The sequence below is a fragment of the Musca autumnalis genome, unplaced genomic scaffold (assembly GCF_047663935.1).
Source record: "Musca autumnalis isolate F117 unplaced genomic scaffold, ASM4766393v1 scaffold_2, whole genome shotgun sequence".
NCBI lineage: Eukaryota > Metazoa > Arthropoda > Insecta > Diptera > Muscidae > Musca > Musca autumnalis.
In genome coordinates this window covers 76,383,690-76,407,101 of record NW_027411755.1, presented here as the reverse complement: position 1 = coordinate 76,407,101, position 23,412 = coordinate 76,383,690, and the positions used below count along the sequence as shown (strand labels likewise).

The following is a 23,412-nucleotide window of genomic DNA, read 5'->3' as shown; positions in this document are numbered from 1 at the left end:
TGGCTAATCTCAAACTTTATTGCAATACCGAAAAAATCAAATGCAAAAAAGTGTTGCGAATACAGACTTATTAGCTTGATGTGCCACATTCTAAAATTGTTTCTTAAAATTATCCATAAACGGATATACGCCAAATGTGAAGCTGCTATGGGAAACTCTCAATTTGGGTTCAAAGAGGCTATAGGTACCCGAGAAGCCCCTTTTTGGTACATAGATTAAGAAAAAAATCGTCATTTCAAATCTGTTTTTGTAACTAACTTTGATAGTTGCGCGCAAAAGATATAGGCGTTTTAATTTTAATAATTAGAAAAAATTTTAAAAAATTGCGGCTTAATATAATAAGCTGTTATATCCATTTACTGTTTACAAAATTGTTACCCTTTGCGATGATGGAAAAATACTTATGAAAAGTCTAAAAATCGAATTTCGTACAAAATTGTACGTATTTACAAACGTATTTTTTAACAAAAAATATATTAAGAAATTTCAACAGCATCCATTCACTGTGAGAAATAAAATGATGCATAAGTCGTGCAGCTTGGAGCTTTAAAATTCATGTTATTTGCAAGATAGGAAGAAAATTGAAGAAAAATAAAAATTAGAATTATATATGTACAAAATTTTATTTTTTATGGTTTTATAGGAAAAAAATTTTGAGTTCTTCGTTTTTTCGTCAAAATTTCACGCAATAGTGAAGATATTCCGTTGCAACCAAATGTTGACTTACAGTTTTCCCATTAGTGAACATTTTTAGATCATTATATTAAATCAGAAGGATTTCCAATTGGGATATAAAATTAAAATAGAGTTAAAGTAAATATTACAACGCTTGAAACGCATAGAAACCGTGTAACAGTGGAAATTACATGATGCTCATCCGATTTTCAAAAACAGCGAATCGATCCTTTTTATTTGATATACACTTTGCATGTTAGGGTATAAAAAACTGTAAAATACCCATCATTTCAAGAAGTACATTTGCATTTTATGCGTATCCGATTTCAATGAGCACCATTAAAAAATTCAGCATTCTATGCCATTTCTGTGCGATCCATTAAGAACCGTGTATGTAGCATCACACTCAGTTTTTTTTTTTTTTTTAAATCTATTATATCTCAGGATTCGCGAACGTTTTTAAATATCTGTTTTCGCAAATTTTAATCAAGCGTTTCGCTCTATTTATCTAAGTGGGAATGATTCACACAAAACGCGTCTAGATGCAATAGCATCTAGTGGATGGATTTAGACGCTAAATTTACGCGGATTTCCACTGAAATCAAATGACATTTGTAAATTTTGAATCCAAAAAAAAAATCGACTTTGAGCGCAGATTGCCGAGATCCATTGAAGGTTACACGCCCAAGTTAAATTTAGATTAAAAATTCGTAATTGGGAGTACTACCATCACATAATAAGCGTTTAGATAAATCCGGCTGCGCGTCCCGATTAGAGCAAAAATGTAAAAAACCCATTTTTCCGCCTTCAAAATGTCAGCATCCGTTTGAGGTATATACAGTAGATATATTAAAAAATCATACATTAGACCCCTCATCTCTGAAGTGTATTCTTTAACTTCTTCTTTGAGCATTAAGTTCCACATTGTGTTGTAAAGCCACTAATTGGAAAATTATACAAAAAAAACGCATTTCCTTTTTTTACATTAATACGACCACAGCTTCCGCTCAAATTATTTTTTTAAGAAACCAATCGGTGTATCGGGCTAAAACAGTTTATTTTACCGAAATGCGTTCAAAAGTTATGGTATAGTACAACTGTTCTCGAATTAAAATACCCCATACCTCCGTTTCAACATAAGTTAATTTTCTACAAAAACGTCGACACGGTGCACAATGGAAAAACTACCGATTTAGCGCGCCAAAAGTAAAAGTCTATGTTTTATTGTATGTTTGTCCATAAATTCGATATGAACAGTTATAGATTGACAATTTTACTTCATTTATTAATATATTTGGTAAATTTGTATTTTTACCGTAGAATGGTACCTATCGATTTTCGGTATTTTAAAGATTTCTACCATATTATTCAACCGAAACGGCTAGGATTTGGTATTTAGTCACCGTGGGGGTTATGCATACACTCCTATAAACATTTTCGGTACAGGACCACGTTTTCATATAACCCCCATAGACCGGTACCACCGATTTCGGTAATTTTGGAGGTTTTAGCCGTATTATCCAACCGATATAGCTGAAAGTTGACATTTAGTCTTCGTTGGTGGTATAAAATATTCCGACGGAGAATTTTCGGCACAGGTACACGCATTGATATGGCCCCCATTGAAAGGTTCCGCTCTAATTTCAGCATTTTTACATAAAAAATGATATTAATAAAAATAGTAATAAAATAAAATGTTGCAGTTTGTTGCAGCTAAAATTCTAACTAATTTTAAAGAACTATATGTACTAAAAATAAAATAAAAAATCTACGCGCCATCCCGCGACACTCCTTAGTGGCTTTAACAAAGTGCTCAATTTGGAAAAAAAAAATCGGATGTCACATGTTTTAAGTGTAAAATCCGAGTTGCAATAAATAACATCTTATATTCAAAATTTTTTAAATCACCTGCTTCACGAAATCTTAAATTCAATAAAGCTTTAAAATTGCTTTGTAGGAAGAGAACATGCGACGATCACAAATTTACTACTAAACTATATTATGAAAACAAGTTCAAAAAATTTCAACCAGAAACGGACCGTTATTCCGCTTAGACTGATGCAAAACAAATTATTTTAAATGCCGTTGCATTCTGTGGACACCTTAGATTAATACGGCAACAATCATTTTTAAATTGGCGTATGTGATTTTTTTGACTTCTGGCGCGCTAGATAGGTATTTTTTTCCACTGTGCGGTGCGCCTTAACTAAATTTAAATGAAAGGTGCTTACACCTGGTAAGTTTTTGCGGTTTCTGAAAGTACAATGTTCATAGATGAGAAAAATCAAAGAAACAAAAAAAAAATCGCCGGAGGGATTTTCACATTTTTAGGTCTTTTTTAGGTCTTCACGATTTTCCTTGGAAACCGCAAGCCCTATCGAAATGAGATTAAAGAAAAGGTTGTAGCAGTGAAAATTCTCTATAAGATTGCCGTTTTTTAGATATATAAGTTCAAATTTTGACAGTTTACTGACTGTATCGTCTCCTTAGAAAACAAGGTCATGACTGCAATTTCCCAACTTAAACTTATATATCTCAAAAACGGTAAAACCAAGGAAAAAATTACGATAACCAATCTTATAGAAAAATTTCACAGCTATAAGAATTTCTCTTGTCAAATTTCGATAAGACTTACCGTTTTCAAGCAAATCGTGAAAACCTAACAAAAAAAAAAAAAAACTAAAAATGTGACCGGAACTCCTATATCTCAAAAATGGCGAAAACTTTAAATAAACCTAAAAATGTAAACTTTGACCGCGATTTATTAAAAAATCCCTCCAGCGATTTGTTCTTGTTTTTGGATTTTTCTCATTTATTAACATTGCTGTTTCAGATGTTCCGAGATGTAAGCTGTTTTCATTCAAAGTTAGTTAAGGTGCACCCTGTATGACGTTGTTTTATAGGGGGCCATATAGTCAGTACATTGTCCCAATTTGAACTTCTATATCTCAAAAATGGTAAAACCTACGAAAATAGAGGTCAATCTTGTAGAGAACTTTCATTGCTACAATGTGAAATGTGAATTTTGACCGCGATTTATTTTTCTCATCTATGAACATTGTAGTTTCAGAAACGGCAAAAATTTCCCAAGGTGTAAGCAGCTTTCATTTAAATTTGGTTGAGGCGCACCGTGTCGATATATAGAACCGGAATTTTTAAATTGTGTATATTGATCAGTTATTTCAGAATTACGTATTATCAGGGAATATGACGACCATGGTGATATTCTTCCTTCTCTTATTGTTGATGGTAATCAATACCACCTATACATTTTTATATGGGTAGTAACTGATCCAAATGAACACCAATTTCATCCATTACATATTTCATTAAATGTATCCATCCCAGTGTTGCTTTATCGTTGATTTATCGTCATTTTGACGATTTTTTGGCCCAAAATTTAAAAATGACGATTTGACGATTTTATGGTCCAAAATGACAATTTTTCACCTAAGCCAGAAATGCATGAAATAAAAGACGATAACTACATTTTGACCAAAGTTTCACGAAGGATTTTAAGGAAAGCAATGTTCCAAACTCGATTTTTGAGCTTTTTAATGTTTTATAGCAATTTCCAGACGGATTGGCTATATTTAGGCACATATCTGGCATATCTAGGCACAGGTATTTCATAGTGTTTGCCCCACATTCAAATTACATGAGCTGAAAATGTTCGTTTAGTTTTGGTAATAGATGAAAATCTTCCTTAAAAAGTTTTCGAGATAAAATATTACTTATATATATTTTGTTATAAAAAATATGAGTCCAGCTTTATTAACTTCCTACAAATGCCCTCTTTAAGCTTTAAGCCAGTTTTGAATGAAAATTTTTATCGATTTTCGACTGCCCAACAACCAAAATGCACGTGTACGGACAAATATGGACAGTCACACTGTCCAGCAAGCGATATTTGAGCTAAGCTACCATTTAAAATGACAATGTGTACCCAGCTTTACCATACTGCATTGCTTCAAACTCGATAACCATAGGAAAACTATCATCTTCTGAAAGCTGTTTTTATAGCAGTATTTAAGTGATATTGGGTTAGATTTATTGCTGTGGATTGTATATCTTATGTTGTCAGTCGCATTCACAAAAATAGCAGCGAAAAATCGCAATAAACGGTAACAAAACCGAGTTTTGGACCATGTTGACGATTATTTGACGATTTTTCAAATATTGTTGACGATTTGATCTGATCAAAAACTGTCGGCAACGCTGATCCATCCCCAATTTGTAAAGTGTCATAAGCTTCCTATCACATAGATCTTTTTTAGGTGTAAAGAAATGTATGTACCTCTGCTTACCTTTTTTACTTGCAATGAAATATGTATATGTATTCCAACGCCATTTCATAAAAGTGTGATTTTCATTGATATTTTGTTTATAATACGAAGATTCTTTTATGTCGGCAGACTTAACGACTCATTGTTTTCGTCGGTAACTGACCGATGATTTTCGAAAAATTACCGACAGAAATCAGTAAAATTTGTATACAGAATAGCACTTACCGACAAATATCGCTAATAGTAAGTTTCCATTTGCGAAATCCACTCGATTTCAACTGTCAATTTATTTTATTTTATTTAAAATTCTTTCATGTAAACAAAGCCATACGGCCAAAAGAGATGATTACATTATGCATAACATTGAGAAATTCACTACTTCAAAATCCATTGCTTAAACGTCAAATGAAATCCAATGGACTTCATATGAGTTTTCATTTGACGTATACGACGACGGAATTGACAGTTGAAATCGAGTAGATTTCGTAAATGTAAACCAAGCATTACAATCGACATTTGTCGCTAATTCCATTTGTAGAGTGTTACAGAATCGCACTACAGATGTTTTAACCTCCGACTAAATACAATTCCGCAAACCAAACTCATGCTTTATGTCAGTGATGGTCTGTCTTTGTAAAAGCACCACTGCTGTGTGCATTAAACAGCAACAAAATCCCAACGTGTTTGCGCATCAGTGCTTTACGTCTTGGCAGCTACAATGCAGTGCATCGTCTTTAGGTATTGTTTTGACGCCTTTTCCAATCCTTCGTATTTCCTGTATGGTAATAATATCGGCCTTGTACTTAGCAAGTACATCTGCCAGTGTGTGAACTGCACCTTCTCTATAAAAAGTCCGAACACAGATCACAGATCAAGGCCTTAGAGGGGTTTGTTATTCTTTATGTCTGTTGCAGAATCTACAAAATTTTACTAGCATAACAATTTTAAATTAGTAGATTCTTGCAGTTCTGGAACAGACATTTAGTTTGTTTCTAGTTCAACGCAAGTTTTTACGTTCTTATGGGCGAATGCGCGGCTCATGTTAGCTTATTGCGTTTAACGGATGTTAAAGGTGCTCTTTCTTAAACTGTCAGGAGTTTCTATATTAACCATAATGAAATTGATATCGTAACAAATGCGAAGATTTTCGATAAAAAATTAGTTAGGTTGGTTCAAACAGTAGACATGTTTCTCACAAATTCACTCTTTGAAGTTAGTTTAAAAACCCCAGTGGGTTTCAAATTTCAAGTCCATTGCTTGTACATATCGTTGGTGTCATGCTTAAATGTTCCATACGCCATTTTTGATTTTTTGAGATACAGGTGGTTTCTAGTGTTTTCCGGTATGCTCTTTCTCCTATCTTCTCTAGTTTCCGAGATATCCACGATTCGAGGCGAAAGCTTAATTTTTTTCAGTAACAAGTTTAAAACACATTTCAAAAAACATAACTTTAATTTTCGATTTAGAAGTATTTAATTTATTTGGGGCAAAGAGATTTTGTCACCTTGTTCCATGTGATTTACAATATTTCACATTTGTATTAAAGTCTCTATAACTTTTATATTCCAATACATATTTCTCTATATTATTGCAAATATGTTCTATTAAAAATATAAATATTTTCTTTAGTCAGCTCCACGCAGTTGGGACGCAAAACATTAAAATGCGATTATCTCAAAACGGGCAAATGGCGTATGAAACACTTAAGCATGACACCAACGATATGTAAAGAAATCCTCATAAAGAAAGTTCACCCGATAAGAGACTCAAATGCAAACGACGTTTTAGGTCCTTACATAAATGGTCTGTTCCTTTACTTTTGAAAATGGTAACAGTGGCAGAAAATGGTAAAAGTGGTAAACTGCTATCATATAAATTGTATGCTATTAAAAGTAAGGGAACACTTTATAGGTTAAAAATGGTAACCTCAGGCACGTAAAGGAACAGAGCAAAAGTTGTTGTACATAAAGTTTTAGTAAAACAAAAACCTTTAGTGTGACGACATTCAGTGTGTATTGTGTACAGTAGCGGCCAACACATGAAGTATGCTATTTACATAAAATTGATTGCATACTTTTAGGCACCTGATAATGGTTTCTTGATAACAGCAGTCAAGTGTAAAGATACACATCTTTAACAACAAAAAGGAAGACCCAATAAAAAAAATATTTCTATGAGAAAACTATAAAAGGAATGTTGATGTGCCTTTGCAAAAGTCACTAATTCCTCGACAATTTAAGTAGATGCAAGTCGCACGCATATTTCTCGTGAATTCGACTTCAAAATGTTAACAAATAAAATTAAAAATATTAAACCACAAATTGAAAAGGAGCAGCCTGTTTTCTACATTCAATTTGAGGACTATTTAAAACCAACAAATGTTTACAAAAATCGCAAACCACTTCTACTCCCCGAAAAACCCGAATTACGTTTAAAACTCTTGGAACATCCAGTATTGGTGGCAGGACGTAAACCAAAATGGCAAATTTTAAAAGAAAAAATACAAAAGTTCTTAAAAATACCCAAGAAACCAAAGAAACAAATATTTTTAAGAACACCAGAACGTAAGAGAAGCCCCTTCTTGGCAAGTCAAAATGAAGAACAAACGCAGAAAGTAAAACATTTTATTGCAAAATGGCGTTTTAAAACAAATATGCGTAAGGGACGTTGGAGCTCGTTGAAACTACCAGAATTTTTATCATTTTTGAGAGCACGAAATGATGATGATCTTTGTAAACGAAAATCCGGATTTGAAATTTATTGTGAAATGGCCAGTATTCATGGTTTCATAAATTTTGTTGGTTCCACAACTGGCCAAAGGGCATTTTGGTGTTTTGTCATATTTGTGGCCATCGCCATGTCAGGATTTATTCTATTGCTATCACATCTAATGAATACGAGTACCCCAACCATTTTATATACGGAAAGTACACAATTCCCAACGTGGATAATACCATTTCCAGCAGTTACGATATGTAATATGAATTTAATGTCGAAAACTAAAGTCAATACTTTAGCAGAAAGATTGTAAGTTCTAAGAGAAAATTTATTGCACATTATTTCAATAGTAAACTATTTTTTTTCAGTCAACGTAATAGTAATCTGACCAAGTACGAATTGGTTAATTTATTTCGTTTGTTTTTATATACCTCGCAAACGATAAAGGCGTCCAAAGCGGAATACGAACAACTTGATATTTTACTTCAAAGAAATAATTTAACTCTCTATGAACTGGGAGAGAGATTAACCCCCAACTGTGAAACGTTATTGCAGCGCTGCAAATGGAAGGGACGCCATGAACGTTGTAAAAATATATTTGAAAGAGTTCCCACTTCAACTGGAATGTGTTGTGCCTTCAATTCACATTTGAATCAATTTATAATTGATAAAAGGTAAGCGAAACAAACATATTTCACGGATTAAAAACGGGGTTTCTATTTATTTATTTAATTTTAATATCGCTGTAAACAGGACCACAGGAAGTAGCTTCGGTATACATTTCCAAAGGATAGACTAGGGTCTTTTGAACTTAAACAAACATGCTGAATATTTGAGGGGAAAGTACATACAATAAGGAGAAAAAATTGTTAATTTTTAAAGTTAAAATAAATTTTGATAAAATATTGGGAAATTCAAAGTTTGGACGAAATTGTTTGCTCCGTTCAGAGATATTGCGCGTACCATTTTAATTAAATTTTTATAACTTTTGGAGTGAGCTAGCGAAAGGAACTTAAAATAGGTAAAGACATCTTCGAACTTAAAATAGGTAAAGACAAAATATTACGAAGGCCAAATTTTGGACCGAATTTTGCGCTCCAGCCACTACATTTGGTGCGATAGGGCTATTCACAACTTTCGAGCCATTTTATCAGGAAACGTGGACTTGTCTCTGAAAAAGTTGTACCTTCGCCATGGAGGCTGCGTATACAAGTTGTTGCAACAAAAATCATTGCGATTCGTGAGCAGGTGTTAAGCTTCACATATCCGAAATTTCGTATGGGAAGTACCTGAAGGAGTGTACAGATATAGCCCATATGCACAAAGTATGGACCAACTCGGTTACTGCCTTCGAGAGTTATCGTGCGCACCATTTTAGCGAAAAGTTTTGAATTTTAATGAGGGGGGTATTCGAAGGTGTGGACCCGTATGGCACATCTTCGAACTTAAACTAAGTTTGGACAAAATATTACGAAGTCCAAATATGGCCCGAATCAGCTTCACTTTTCCGAAATTTTATATGGGAAGTACTTGAAGGAGTGTACAGATATAGCCCATATGCACAAAGTATGGACCAACTCGGTTACTGCCTTCGAGAGTTATCGTGCACACCATTTTAGCGAAAAGTTTTGAATTTTAATGAGGGAGGTATTCGAAGGTGTGGACCCGTATGACACATCTTCGAACTTAAACCATGTTTGGACAAAATATTACGAAGGCCAAATTTGGTCCGAATCAGTCGTCGCTCAAGCCAGACAGACAGACGGACGGACATGGCTAAATCGGCTCCAAATTGTCTGAAACGGGTTTCGTCCAATAATATTTGGGGTGTTAAAACATTATTTTGATGGAGCACATTTTGTGAACGTGTATTTGGGAAATATTGTCAATTCTTTCACATTCCATTTCAAAAAAAAAACTTCATATTTTTGGCGCTACATAAAATATTTTTGGTACATGCGTTAAGCAAAAAATTCCCATTAAGCGCTCGCGAGCTAATTTTTGGTTGTTGCGGACAAAAGTTATCGTGGTTTTACTTCTGCTTTTAAGAAACAATTATTATAAAAAAAGCAAATTATTTTAATGAGCACAATTGGCACTAAAAAGTTATCACGAAGGGACATCATTGGGGCATCCGACTTTTTTTAAAAAAAATAGGTAAACTTACCCGTCAAATATACAAAAAAACCGTCAAATATACAAATATTACAAAAAAAGTTCATACACTTTTTTCGGCATCCGATTTTAGCGTAAATGATGTAGATGTATATCGATATATATCTATGTCAAGGCGGTCAATGAAGAGCCACACTATTTTTAGGATAAAATGAATATAGCGAAGTTTTTAAAACTCTGTTTCCAAACCGCAGAAAACGCGATAAAATGCGCGATATTTTCAAAAACAATTTTAGGCGATTTTCCTACTTTGGAATTTCTCGTATCTCGCGTTTTAGTTGATGGATTTTCACGAGTCACCACTTATTAGATCCGGGACGTAAAAAACTAAAATTTTAGAAAAATGTTCGCACAAAATTTCCGTATTTGGATAGAGATTTCTGTGAAGCTGTCTAGACTACATTCACGACACATATACTTACTTACTTAGCTGGCCCATTACAGACCATTTGTTCCATAAGCCGAACTAAGAAAAGATCTCAAACTTTGTCTATTCGTTGCTTCCCTTTTTGGAAAACCGCTCTTTCCATCTCTTTTTCAACTTATTTGCTCCATCGAAGTCTTTGACTGCCAGTTCTGCGTTTACTGCCATGTGGCCGCCCGTATTTATTTAGATTTATTTATTATAGTCAATGGAAAATTCAAATCCTTACAGACTAAGATTACAATATTAATGTTCAAAAGCAAAATAAATTGTTGATTTAAATTCCTGTTTTGAAGTGCTAAATTCAATGCTGGGCTTCATTTCTTTTTGAAACTTAATATTTAAATAGTTTAAGCTTGACAAGGTACGCGTTAATGGGCCATTTCGAGCATAATTGGTACGATGCAACGAAATGTTGAACAAATCGGTATATCTTAAACTTCTTGGCGGCACAGAAAATGGAATTAAGGCCAACAGTTCTGGCGAATCAACATGATTATTAATTAAATCATAAATAAATGTGGCAGATTGACATTTTCTTCGACAATCTAGGCTCTGTAAACCCAATAACAAACATATGGATCGATATGTTGGGAGGTTTAGGGGGAAGAGTGATTTAAGAGCAAACTTAGTGCGCTCAATACGTGATACATGCGAAATATGACAAGGATCCCAGACGATGGAAGCATATTCTAACTTTGATCTAACAAAACTTGTATACAACAACTTAATAGTGCAGGGATCAGAAAATTCATGGCAATTTCTTTTTATGAAGGCAAGGGCTTTGTATGCTTCAGAAACTATGTGCTCAATATGTGGAACAAAAGATAACGAGCAGTCAAAAACTACTCCAAGGTCACGAGTTGATGTCAATTTGTTTAGTGCACAGCTTCCAATTTTTAATGAAGATTGGATGGGATTTATCTATATATATATAAAAGAGCAGTGAGGTGAGGTATTCACTGACTGACTGACTGATTCATCAGCGCCCAGACGAAACCGCTGAAGCTAGAAAGTTGAAATTTTGGGTGTAGGTTGCTGTTGGTGTGTAGGGGTGAGATAAGGCTGGGTTTTTGGAAATTCGACCTAGAAGTGTACTAAAAGGTACTAAATATGGTACCCTTTGTATTAAGCAAACGGGAAGAGCTAGAATTCTGAAATTTTGCATGAGGGTCACTGATGGAAAGATAGAAAGATGTACCAAAGGGTTTTTGGAAATTCGACGTCTAAGTGTACTAAAAGTTACCAAATTTAGTACCAATTGTATATTTTGATCGGATATAGCTAGAATCTTGAAATTTGGTATGGAAACAAGGTTGGAGAGTGTTGTTTAAAAACGGAAATGGTTTGGGAAATACGCACTCGTACGAAAAGTACTAAATGGTACTAAATTTAGTACAATTTGTATTTGGGTGAACGGATAGAGCTGGAAACCTGAAATTTGGAATTCAGACTACTGTTGCAAAGAAATGTGGTTAGTTTTGGAAAATCGTACTTATGTGTACGAAAAGTACTAAATGGTACTAAATATGGTACCCTTTGTATCAGGCAAACGGTAAGAGCTAGAATTCTGAAATTTGGAATGAGGGTAACTGATGGAGACCTAGAAAGGTGTACCAATAGGTTTTTGGAAATTCGAACTACAAGTGTACGAAAGGTACTAAAATTTACTAAATTTAGTACCAATTGTATATTTTGAATGGATACAGCTAGAATCTTGAAATTTGGTATGGGAATCAAGGTTGGGTGGTGGTGTTGATATAAGGAAATGGTTTAGGAAATTCGTACTTATGTGTACGAAAGGTACTAAATGGTACTAAATTTAGTACAACATGGATATAGCTGGAAACCTGAAATTTGGAATTAAGATTACTCTTAGATTGTAGCATTATGGTAGTTTCGGAAAATCGTACTTATGAGTACGAAAAGTACTAAATGGTACTAAGCTGGGTACAATTTGATTTGGGTGGACAGAGACAGGTGGAATACTGAAATTTGGAATTAAGATTATTGTTGGATTGTAGGATAAATTAAGTTTTAGACATTAGTACTTATGGGTACGAAAAGTTCTAAATGGTACTAAATTTGGCACAATTTATATTTGGGTGAAGGAGACACGTGGAATGCAGAAATTTAGAATTAAGATTACTGTTGGATTGTAGGATAGAGGAAATTTTGTATATTCGTACTTATGGGTAGGAAAAGTACGAAATGGTACTAAATTTGGTACAATTTGGATTTGGGTGAACGGAGACACGTGGAATGCAGAAATTTGGAATTAAGATTACTGTTGGATTGTAGGATAGAGGATGTTTTGGATACTTGTACTTACGGGTACTAAAAATACTAAATGGTACTAAATTTAGAACAACTTGGATTTGAGTGAAAGGATAGAGTAGGATCCCTGAAATTTGGGATCAGGTTACTGTTGGAGTGTAGGATTAAAATATGGTGGTTTGGGAACTCATACTAATGTGTACTAAATGCTACTAAATTTAGTAAAAAGTGGATTTGGGCGAACGGATAGAGCTGGAATTCTGAAATTTGGAGTTAGGGTCATTGATGAAGAATAACAAAGAATTACCGTAGGGTTTTTGGAAATTCGAACTATAAGTGTACGAAAGGTACTAAATTTAGTACAATTTGGATTTGGGTGAACGAATAGCTGGAACCGTGAAATTTGTAATAAGTATCATTCCTTAAGAGTAACAAGGATGGACCAAAGGTCGAAAAGTACTAAATTTAGTACAATTTGGATTTGGGTGAACGGGTAGAGCTGGAATACAAACATTTGGAATGAGGGTCACTGATGAAGAGTAACAATGAAAGGTTTTTGGAAATTCGAACTATAAGGGTACGAAAAGTACTAAATGGTACTAAATTTAGTTCAATTTTGATTTGGGTGAACAGATTGAGCTGGAATACAGACATTTGGAATGAGGATCACTGATGAAGAGTAACAATGAAAGGTTTTTGTAAATTCGAACTATAAGGGTACGAAAAGTACTAAATGGTACTAAATTTAGTACAATTTGGATTTGGGTGAATGGATAGAGCTGGAATCCTGAAATTAGGGTCACTGGTGGAGAGTAACAAAGAAAGGTTTTTGGAAATTCGAACTATAAGTGCACGAAAAGTTCTAAATGGTACTAAATTTAGTACAATTTGGATTTGGGTGAACGGATAGAGTTGGAATCCTGAAATTTGAAATTAAGGTCACTGGTGGAGAGTGACGAAGAAAGATTTTTGGAAATTCGAACTATAAGTGCACGAAAAGTACTAAATGGTACTAAATTTAGTACAATTTGGATTTGGGTGAACGGATAGAGCTGGAATCCTGAAATTTGGAATGAGAATCACTGATGAAGAGTAAAAATGAAAGGTTTCTGGAATTCGAAATATAAGAGTACGAAAAGTGATAAATGGTACTAAATTTAGTACAATTTGGGTTTGGGTGAACGAATAGAGCTGGAATCCTGAAATTTGGAATGAAGGTCACTGATGGAGAGTAAAAAAGAAAGGTTTTTGGAAATTCGAATTAAAAGTATACGAAAAGTACTAAATAGTACTAAATATAGTACAATTTGGATATGGGTTAACGAATAGGGCCGCAATCCTGAAATTTGGATTGGGGGTCACTGATGAAGAGTAAGAATGATGTACCAAAGGTCGAAAAGTCCTAAATGGTAGTGAGTTTAGTATGATTTGGGTTTGCATTTGAAGAACTGGAATCCTGAAATTTGGAATTAAGATTACTGTTGGAATATAGAATTGAGGTATGGAGTTAGCTTTGGAAAATCGTACTAATGTGCACGAAGCAGTATGGTATGGAATTCGCTACAATTTTTATTTGCGTGAGTGTAGGATTGAGGTAGTTTTGGAAATTCGTACTTATGGAAAAGTGCTAAATGGAACTACATTGGCTATAAATTGGGTTTAGGTGAACGGATAGAGCTGAGATATGAAAGTACATTTTGGAAAATCGTGTACCAAAAGTGCTAAATGGTGGCTTTTGGTATTTGCTATATGGTATAGAAATTTGTACAATTTGTGATTTTGTAAAGGTTAGAACTGGAATTGTGAAATTCGGTATTAGATTAGCAATTGGTGTTTAGAGTGGAGGTAGGGAGGAGGTTTTGAACATTCGTACTTATTTATACAAAAAGAACTAAATAGTACTCTTATGGGTTTCAGGGGAACATATAAAGCTGGAGAAGTGAATTGGGATTAGGACATATGTTGAATATAAGGAAGTAATTTTTGAAACGTTTACCTATATATGTATATGAAGAGATGGGTAACATGTTGGTACAAAAACCATTTTGGTATTGTGTAAGCGGTTAAGGTACTGAAGCTGGGATTATATAATTTGGAACTACGCTATTTGTACAAAAAATACGAAATGAAAAAATATTTGTTATGAAGATTACTTTAAAATTTGAGACAAAGTTCTGAGTTTGAAAAATTGTACTGAATATTGTTCCATTGATATGATGTTAACGCCAATAACAATAATGTACTGAAATTAAGTAGTCAAACGTGAAGTATCTTTTAAAAAATGTTTTTTGTTCTGACCGCTTTGGTATGTTAATTTGAAAACGTGGTCCAATGCGACAATTTTGTTAACTAGATGTTGTTTACCCCCTGATAATAAAAAAAGCCTAAATTGAAATGCCTCCAAACTAATTTTCCGTTATATACGGTTGACATACCCGTGCACATTAAGTACAATTTTTTTGTAAAAAAGTTTTTCTAACCTTTCATGCCACAAATTCCGAATTTCGGTTGGAAAATGTGCAGAATATCTTCAAAATACTCTAAATCTTCAAAATATCTCTTCTAATAAACGCGGATTAAAGTGGACATTTTTCAAATTAAACTTTTATATCCTCTGAGTATTCAAGGTCCAAATTTAAAGAGAATTGGACAATATATATTTGTTCTTCCGTACCGTTATATGGGGATATACGAAAACGTGGATTTTTATGGCCATTTTTAATGCCGAAAATTTAACGGAAGCTAGAACCTTGCATTGTAAATGTGCGTGATTGTTGTTGTGAAGGGGTGAGATAAAGTTTAGTGTCTGGAAATTCGTACTGGAAGGGAATGCTGTGTTTGTAAAGGGTTAAAGCCAAATCTGAAATTTGCAATATGATTCGTAGTTTTGGAAACTCGACAAAAAAAATATGGTAGTTGTGTAGGGATGCGATACGGCATTTTTTTATAAATTCTGACTACAATCGGAAAAAATATTGGTAATAAAAATAGGTCTAAGTACAACAGAACTTACAGTATTCACCATTCCCGTATTAAAAATTTTTTATATATATTTTGTTCCCTTTCCGCATACGAAGTAGCGGGCATTTGCTAGTTAATCTATAAAACGATAAGTGAAAGCATTTCGATAGATTTAAAATTAGCTTATTTTCCAAACACCAATTTAGAACATTGTCTAGATCATTCTGCAAATCTATGATTTCAGCAAAAGACTCCATTTTATGAAACATTTTTAGGTCATCGGCGTAAAGAAAAAAATTAGATTTTTTTAAAGCAGGACGAAATGTCGTTAATAAATAAGTTAAAGAGTAACGGGCCTAACACGCTACCCTGAGGCACCCCCGATGTTTGAATGTAAGGAGTAAAAACAAAATTCTCAACCTTAACTGAACACCATTTATTGTGCAAATAAGAAGAAATCCATCGCAGAAAGTTAGAATGGAATCCAATTTGCTGTAACTTAGCAAGCAAAATATGATGTGATACTTTATCAAAAGCTTTAGCAAGATCTGTATATATAGCTTCAACTTGAAAACGACGCTCAAAAGCTGATAAACAGAATTCAGTGAAAAGAATCAAATTAGATGTTGTGGATCTTCCAGGAAAAAAACCATGCTGGTGTGGTGAAATAAAAGACTTACATAGGAAAAACAATTTTTTATGGATAACGTGCTCAAATAATTTTGAGACACAAGATAATTTTGCAATAGGCCTGTAACAAGTTACATCATCCCTCTTACCACTTTTAAATATTGGCGTAATTGATGCAATTTTTTATCTTTTAGCTTTAATGGAGCGAATGGAGAAGACTTCTTAAGAAAATGCACGCAGAGCCCATCAGCATCAGTTTTAAAGCTATTTTTAATCTTTAAAATACCATCCAAAACATCCTCATTTAAGACTGATATGCTACCTACGTTAATCATAGATACATAGTTGGAATTAGTCCAGTTATTACATACTGGAGGATCGAAATTAGATTTAAAGTAATTTGCAAACATGTTGACAATATCAAAACCAGATTGTGAAGTGCAACCATTATACATGACCGTAGATGGAATATCAGATGACTTCTTTTTAGATTTGACGAAAGACCAAAACGATTTAGGATTGACTTTAATTTCATTTTCTTTAGTTATGATGTATTGCTTGTATAGGAATTTATTTAAAAAATTAAATTCCCTTAAATAATGTTTATATTTGACTTCATCCTCAGGATCTTTATACAACATAAAACGTTTATGGAACTTGTTTCTAAGATTTTTAAGTTTATTATGTCCTTTCCTGTACCACGGCAACTTGTAAGGCTTAGTTTTTTAACAGGGATATTATCTTTAAGAATATCTGTTACTTTTTCTACAAAAATATCATAACAATCGGAAGTTGATTTCTTATTGAACGCAGTAACCCAATCAATGGAACCTAGCATTGAATTCAGCACATTGGAATTACATAAATTATAATTTAGATCTGTACATACTGGCGGTGAAAACTTTAAAAAATTAAAACAATCTATTTCTATAATAGTTGGTATACGATAAGCGTTGGGAGGGGAAATTGGCGTCAAACATTCATAAACGTTAAATTTAAATTCGATAGAAATAAAAATTAAATCTAGGAACTTTGTAATTGATTACAAAGTTTATTAATTTGAACAAGATTCAAACTTAATAAGGTATTAATACAATTGATTTCATGGCATTTATTGACATTTGTAGGAGTTAGAAAAAAATCGTTATCAAATTTAGACCAGCAAATATTCGGAAGATTAAAATCTCCCAAAACACAAACACAATCATTTGACCCAACATTACCTTCCAAAGCAACAACATTATCAACATGCTTAGCATAAGTAGATTCACTGCTTCCAGGGGGAATATATGACAAACAAAGCAAAATACTAAAGTTTAGACCACGTATGCATACCGCTTTTGATCTAACGCTTTTGATCTAACTAACGATGATTTATATTTAGATTTAACTGCAATAAGTACGCCACCGCCTCTAGAACAGCCCGTTCTTGTAATATGTCTATCTTTGCGATAGACAGAATATAGTTTTAGATTGAAGAACTCAGCATCGAAAAAATCCTCGTTCCACCAAGTCTCAGTAATGGCAATAACATCAAAGTCAGATTTATTTATATATTTATACGCCCTTTTAGCGGGTTCATCATCGCTCATCGTATGATATGGCCTAGCCAACGCAATCGTTGCATCTCGATACGCTAATCTATACTGATGTCGTTGTATAGCAGATACAGCTCTTCGTTCATATGACGTCAATATTCACCGTCAACGCAGATTGGCCCATAGATCTTTCGAAGAATGTTTCTCTCAAACACACCAAGCACTGCCTTATCAGCTTGCCAGGCTTCGGAACCATACATTAGCATAGGTAGCATCAGTGTTTTGTAAAGCGTTGTTTTTGTTTGACGAGATGTTTTTGAACTGCTTACTTAAGCCAAAGTAGCATCTGTTGGCCAACACAATTCTTCTCTTTATTTTACAACTGATGTTGTTTTGTGTTTATGGCGGTGCCGTGGTTGCCGAAGTTTTTTACTACCTCAAAATTATAGGAACCAACTTCCACTGCTGATCCGAGCTCTATGGACGCATTGCGCGTCGACTCCATCAACTTTGTCTTTTCGTCGTTTACCGCCAGACCCACTTTTGCTGATTCTCCTTCGACCTTCTTAAAGGTATCAGTTACTTTACTGATCGTCCCATGATGTCAATGTCATCAGCATAAGCAAGTAACATGTGACTATTGGTGTAGATTGTGCCACTTCTTTTGACGTTTGCCTGTCGTATAACCTTTTCCAGCAGGATGTTGAAGAGATCACACGAAAGGCTGTCTCCTTGTTTGAAACCTCTTTTGGTACCAAACTCTTCGGAGAGGTTCTTTCCTATTTTAACTGAGGACCTAGTATCAGTTAATGTCATATTAAAAACCGAATTAGCTTTGCGAGGATACCAATTTAGACATGGCTTGGAATACCTTTGAACGTAGGGGGTTGTAGAAGGCCGCTTTATAATCGACAAGAAGATGATAGGTGTCGATCTGCATCTCTTGGATCTTTCCAGGATTTGTCGTTGTGTAAATATCTGGTCAATGAAGGGTTTACCAATTATTTCGTCGACCATAGGCATTAGTCGTTCGCACAATACTTATACCCCAATAATTATAGCAAAGTCGTATCTGCTTTCTTGTGGACCGGACACATGATGCTCAGGTTTCAATAGTCGGGCACGCGTGGTTCCTGCCAGGTGGTGCTAACAAGCTGATACATATAACTAATAATCGGAATACGAAAAATATAAAAGGAATTGCCTGAAAATTGCCGGTACGAGAATTTTTTTTCCATTTCCATTCCACTTAAGTATCTCTCCTACAAACAGGGACTTGCCGCAAGTATGTAGATTGGGACATACCAACAATTTTCGATATGAAAGACATACTTACAGTCTACGATGCAAAAAAGCTATCGACTGTAATATGATGTAATATTGAAAAATTGATTTCTGGAAAAGAACTGGGACAAATGACTCGACTTTGAAATAAAAAGCATAAATTTGAAATTCACAAATGCAAATGTGCAATCTTGGACGTATGTATAAATAGGGGCTCCAAATTACTTCAAATGAAAATTGTCTAGCAACAATCAGTTAACGAAACGATCCTCGCATAGCGGTTGATGTGTATTTAGGACTTCGCTAGATATCAATTTTTCAATGTAAACTCCTTAGGTCATATAGCTCGATTAATTAAATTAATTAAAATCTCACAAATAATGACCTTCGCCCTATAAAGGCAAAACTTAAAAATATCAAGCACGCTTGCTTCTTTGCATAGAAGTATCAATCGGCTTTGCCGACAGAGATATACCCCAGCCTATGTGAATTTAATCTTTCATCTACGGACAGATCGAATGTATTTAGGGTCTTTTCAAATTTTTTTTGGACATTTGAACTTGCCGACAAAAATGTGGACTAGGATTAAAGTTCAAAAGTGTTGCGGGGGAGGTACTCAAAAGGAATGGACATAGTCCATTATGGGCGTGGATCTTACTTTGAGAGTCATATCTTTTTGATAAATATCGCACCCACTAGTCATTTCAGTGGGTCATCGTATAACTTTTGGGCCAGTATGCCAGGAAGCATAAACTTGTCCACGGAAAACATGACTGTAAACAGGACCACAACGAACAACAATGCATACCGAATACATTTCCAATGGATCTTCGAACAGACCCTAAACTGCACTTAGACACAAATGTTGAATTTTTGTGGGGAAGATACCATAAGGAGAATATCAATATCGGCCATTTTAGAATTTAAACTAAATTTGGACAAAATATTAAGAGATCCAAATTTTATACCAAAGTAGATGCCCCGTTCAACAGATTTTGTGCACAACATTTTAGTGTTAATTTTTTTTTAATATTAGGGGGAAATACCGGAAGTTGTAGCCCATCTTCAAACTGAAATTAAGTTTGGACAAAATATGACGATGGGCAAGTTTTGGACCAAATCGGTTGATCAGTTCGATAATTATGGTGATAACCAGTGACTACATATCGTCGGTGTCATGCTTAAGTGTTACATACGCCATTTGCCTGATTCGAGAAAAACTCAAGTTAATGTTTAAGGCCATACAGGATAAAAATGGTGCAATAATCCAATACTTTAAGAGCTCAGTTCTACTTAACTAAACTCATAGAATATATCAGTAGTTTATTTTAGTCAGATATCTGTGATAGTCTAGAAGTTATGGCCAATTTTTATAATTGCAAAAAGTTGCTGAATTGTTCCATGGAATCTTTTTTCATGTTTTTGGCAGTTTGTGTCACATGGAACACGTTTTGTCACATTTCAACCAAAACACTTTTTATCAATCGTGTTCCACCTCCCTTATATGAAGTGCTACTGTGGAGTTTAAAAATCAGGACTTTAAATGAATCATTTATTTTTCTCATATAAATATAATAAGGACCATTATTATAGGTTTCCTTAACATTTATTTAAGGGATTTCCTCCACTTATCACTATTTTTTTGTGGTAAAAGTTCCGATCGGACAAAAACGGATTGATATTTTGGATTTCTAAGGTAACATAAAACATTTAAACGCGATTTTCTTATAATACCATTTTTGTAGTCGGTGTCCACACTAGCTTCAAGTCGTATGGACATTTTGCGCATATTTTTGTGGACTTACATCAAAATTTTGTCTTTAAACTAGGTATTTTTTGTTAAAACGATTGATAAATTTTCGTTTTCATATCACAATACAATATTCAAAAATATTAGGATTTAGAAACTATTATTCTTCAGTTTTTAAACCAAGTCCTTTAAACCAATTTGTTCCATACGTCACATTTTTCCGTAACTTGGCAAAAATGGCCAATTTTTTGTTCCAAACGCCATCATTTTTGGTGCGGAACAATTCGTTTTTGTCTCTTTTTGTTCCATACGCCAAACGACATGGATATGGAACTAAAAAGTTCAAAGTTGTTTTGTTCCAAACGCCAGGCTTTATGGATATGGAACAAAACGACAAGATTTTTTGGGTCACAAAGCGGATATGGAACATACTGGCATGTGAATATCTCAGAAACTATAAGAGATAGAGAAAAACCGACCAAAAAATCTGAAAAAGCATTGTTCAAAACCTTGTAAGGTACCTTTATCTCAAAATGTCAAAAATGGCGTATGGAACACTTAAGCATGACACCGACGATATTATGTCATAAGTGTTTTTACACCTTTCGGGCTGTTTTCTCAAGAAGTATGGACTTGCACATGAAAAAACTTTTACCGTTGTAATTGAGGCAGCAAGCTGCTTCAACAGAAATCAAAGTGATTCGAGAGCAGGTCTTAAAGTGAACTTATCCGAAATTTTGTGTGGGAGGTACCCGAATTGGGAGACAAATATAGTCGAATTTATCTACTTTCTTAAGGACACAGGATGCTTCCAATCGTCATCACCGCGTTCTTCCTGGCAGGTGGTGCTAGGTAACTGATGCATCAGATTGAAATTCTTCAGCCCGTTTATTACTTTCTTTACATCAGCGTCAGGCACCATACTTTTCTATTGCATACTTTACGGGGTGTCATTGTGTGAGTGCATGCTTTTTCAATGGGTTGAATTGTGTGTGTGGAGGGAGCATCGTTAAATGAGCGCATACGGGCGCCTAATCCCAGGTCAGGCAATTAGGCGCCCGTGTGCGCTCATTTAACGTTGCTCTCTCCACACACACAATTCAACCCATTGAAAAAGCATGCACTCACACAATGACGCCCCGTAAAGTATGCAAAAGAAAAGTATGGTGCCTGACGCTGGCCTAATCGCGTTGCTTTACATCACCATCTTCTGGGATTGGATCTGTGGTATCTTCGTCTATATCATCTTTCCATATCCTGAGCACACTATCAGTTACTAAAATACCTTGCTGGTATGTACCTGTACCAAAGCCATCAGTTTGATGTTTCACTCCTTGGTACACGCAAAAAAAAAGCCTCTCTAACATATGTCCCAAACATATTTTGCAGCAAACATATATATGTTTGCAACAGTCCCAAACATAATATATGTTTGGGTCTGAAAACAAATATATGTTTGGGTGCAAAGATATTTATGTTTGGGTGCAAAGATATTTATGTTTGGGTGCAAAGATATATATGTTTGGGTGCAAACAAAGATATGTTTGGGTGGAAACAATTTTATGTTTGGGTGCAAACATTTTATATGTTTGGGTGCAAAAAAGTACAAACCCAAAAGGCACAAAAAAAACAAACACATGCACCAGTGGGCGCTTACTGAGAGCAAGGGAGCGTAAAATTCAATGTAAAACACTTTGAAATGTGTGCTCATTTGCTCTCAGTAAGAACTCACTGTCTATCTCTATAGTATACACACAAATGTTGAGGTTGTTTATTGAAAGGAAAAAGAACAACAAACACATCACTTTACCGTCTTGACGCTACGCTGGCAACTAAAACACTGAAGAAAGAAAAAACAAAATAATTCATACCATTTCTTCTTATCCTCTTCGCCCACTACGTTGGTTAACAACAACAAAACAAGAAACACACGAGTTTGACGCATACACGCCATCAAAGCACCAAAGCCCCCTTCGCTTCTACGTCTTCTATTATACAATACACACAACTCTTCATTATAAAACAGCATTCCACAGCCGCGAGTGCACTGTTATTACTCTCGTTGACAAACATCCTCTCTCCACCCATGAAAAAAAAAATGTTCTAACATAAAAAATATGTTTTACCCAAACATATCAAATTGAGATATGTTACAAAATGTTGCAAACATATTTTTGTTTGGACCCAAACATATTATGTTTGGATAAACCTATATAAACCTATATGCCGCATTTGTCTATTCGGTAGCAGCACGGCACTCCTGGTCATACCATGGCTTCCTTAATGGAATTCTCTGGTATTCAAATATGGATTTTGCGGATGTTTGCATGGAGTAGGCAATACTTTGCCACATGTCATCGGTAAGAGGAGAAAGTTGCTGACAAGTCATCGAAAAGAGGAGTGCTTTGATTAAGCAATGATTGCAGCTTACCGATGTCCAACTTCCGCGTTGTGTCTGTTAGTATTTTATTTGCTACGTTTAATCGGGTACGGACCTTTGCTGCGATCTGGAGACAGCCAGGTGCCTTTACTAGATTTGGGCAATCTCGTTCAATTAAACGATCCGGATCACTATCTCGTTCAATGGACACCGGTAATTTCTTTGACAAAACTGCGTATACATAATTTCACACGTTGGTTTTTATGATGTTACTCATTCGTTTTTGAACGAGGACAGTGATCCGGATCGTTCAG

At 34.7% G+C, this 23,412-nt stretch overlaps 1 protein-coding gene across 1 annotated transcript in view; it reads left to right on the top strand.

Moving 5' to 3' along the window:
• Positions 1-7,195: 7,195 nt before the first annotated feature.
• LOC141394106 (pickpocket protein 11-like) overlaps positions 7,196-23,412 on the top strand; it is a 54,590-nt gene continuing 38,373 nt past the window's right edge. The window contains exons 1-2 of the mRNA XM_073968006.1: positions 7,196-7,988; positions 8,048-8,353. Coding sequence (XP_073824107.1) covers positions 7,246-7,988; positions 8,048-8,353 — 1,049 coding nt within the window. The 5' untranslated portion in view covers positions 7,196-7,245. The remainder of the gene's footprint in view (positions 7,989-8,047; positions 8,354-23,412) is intronic.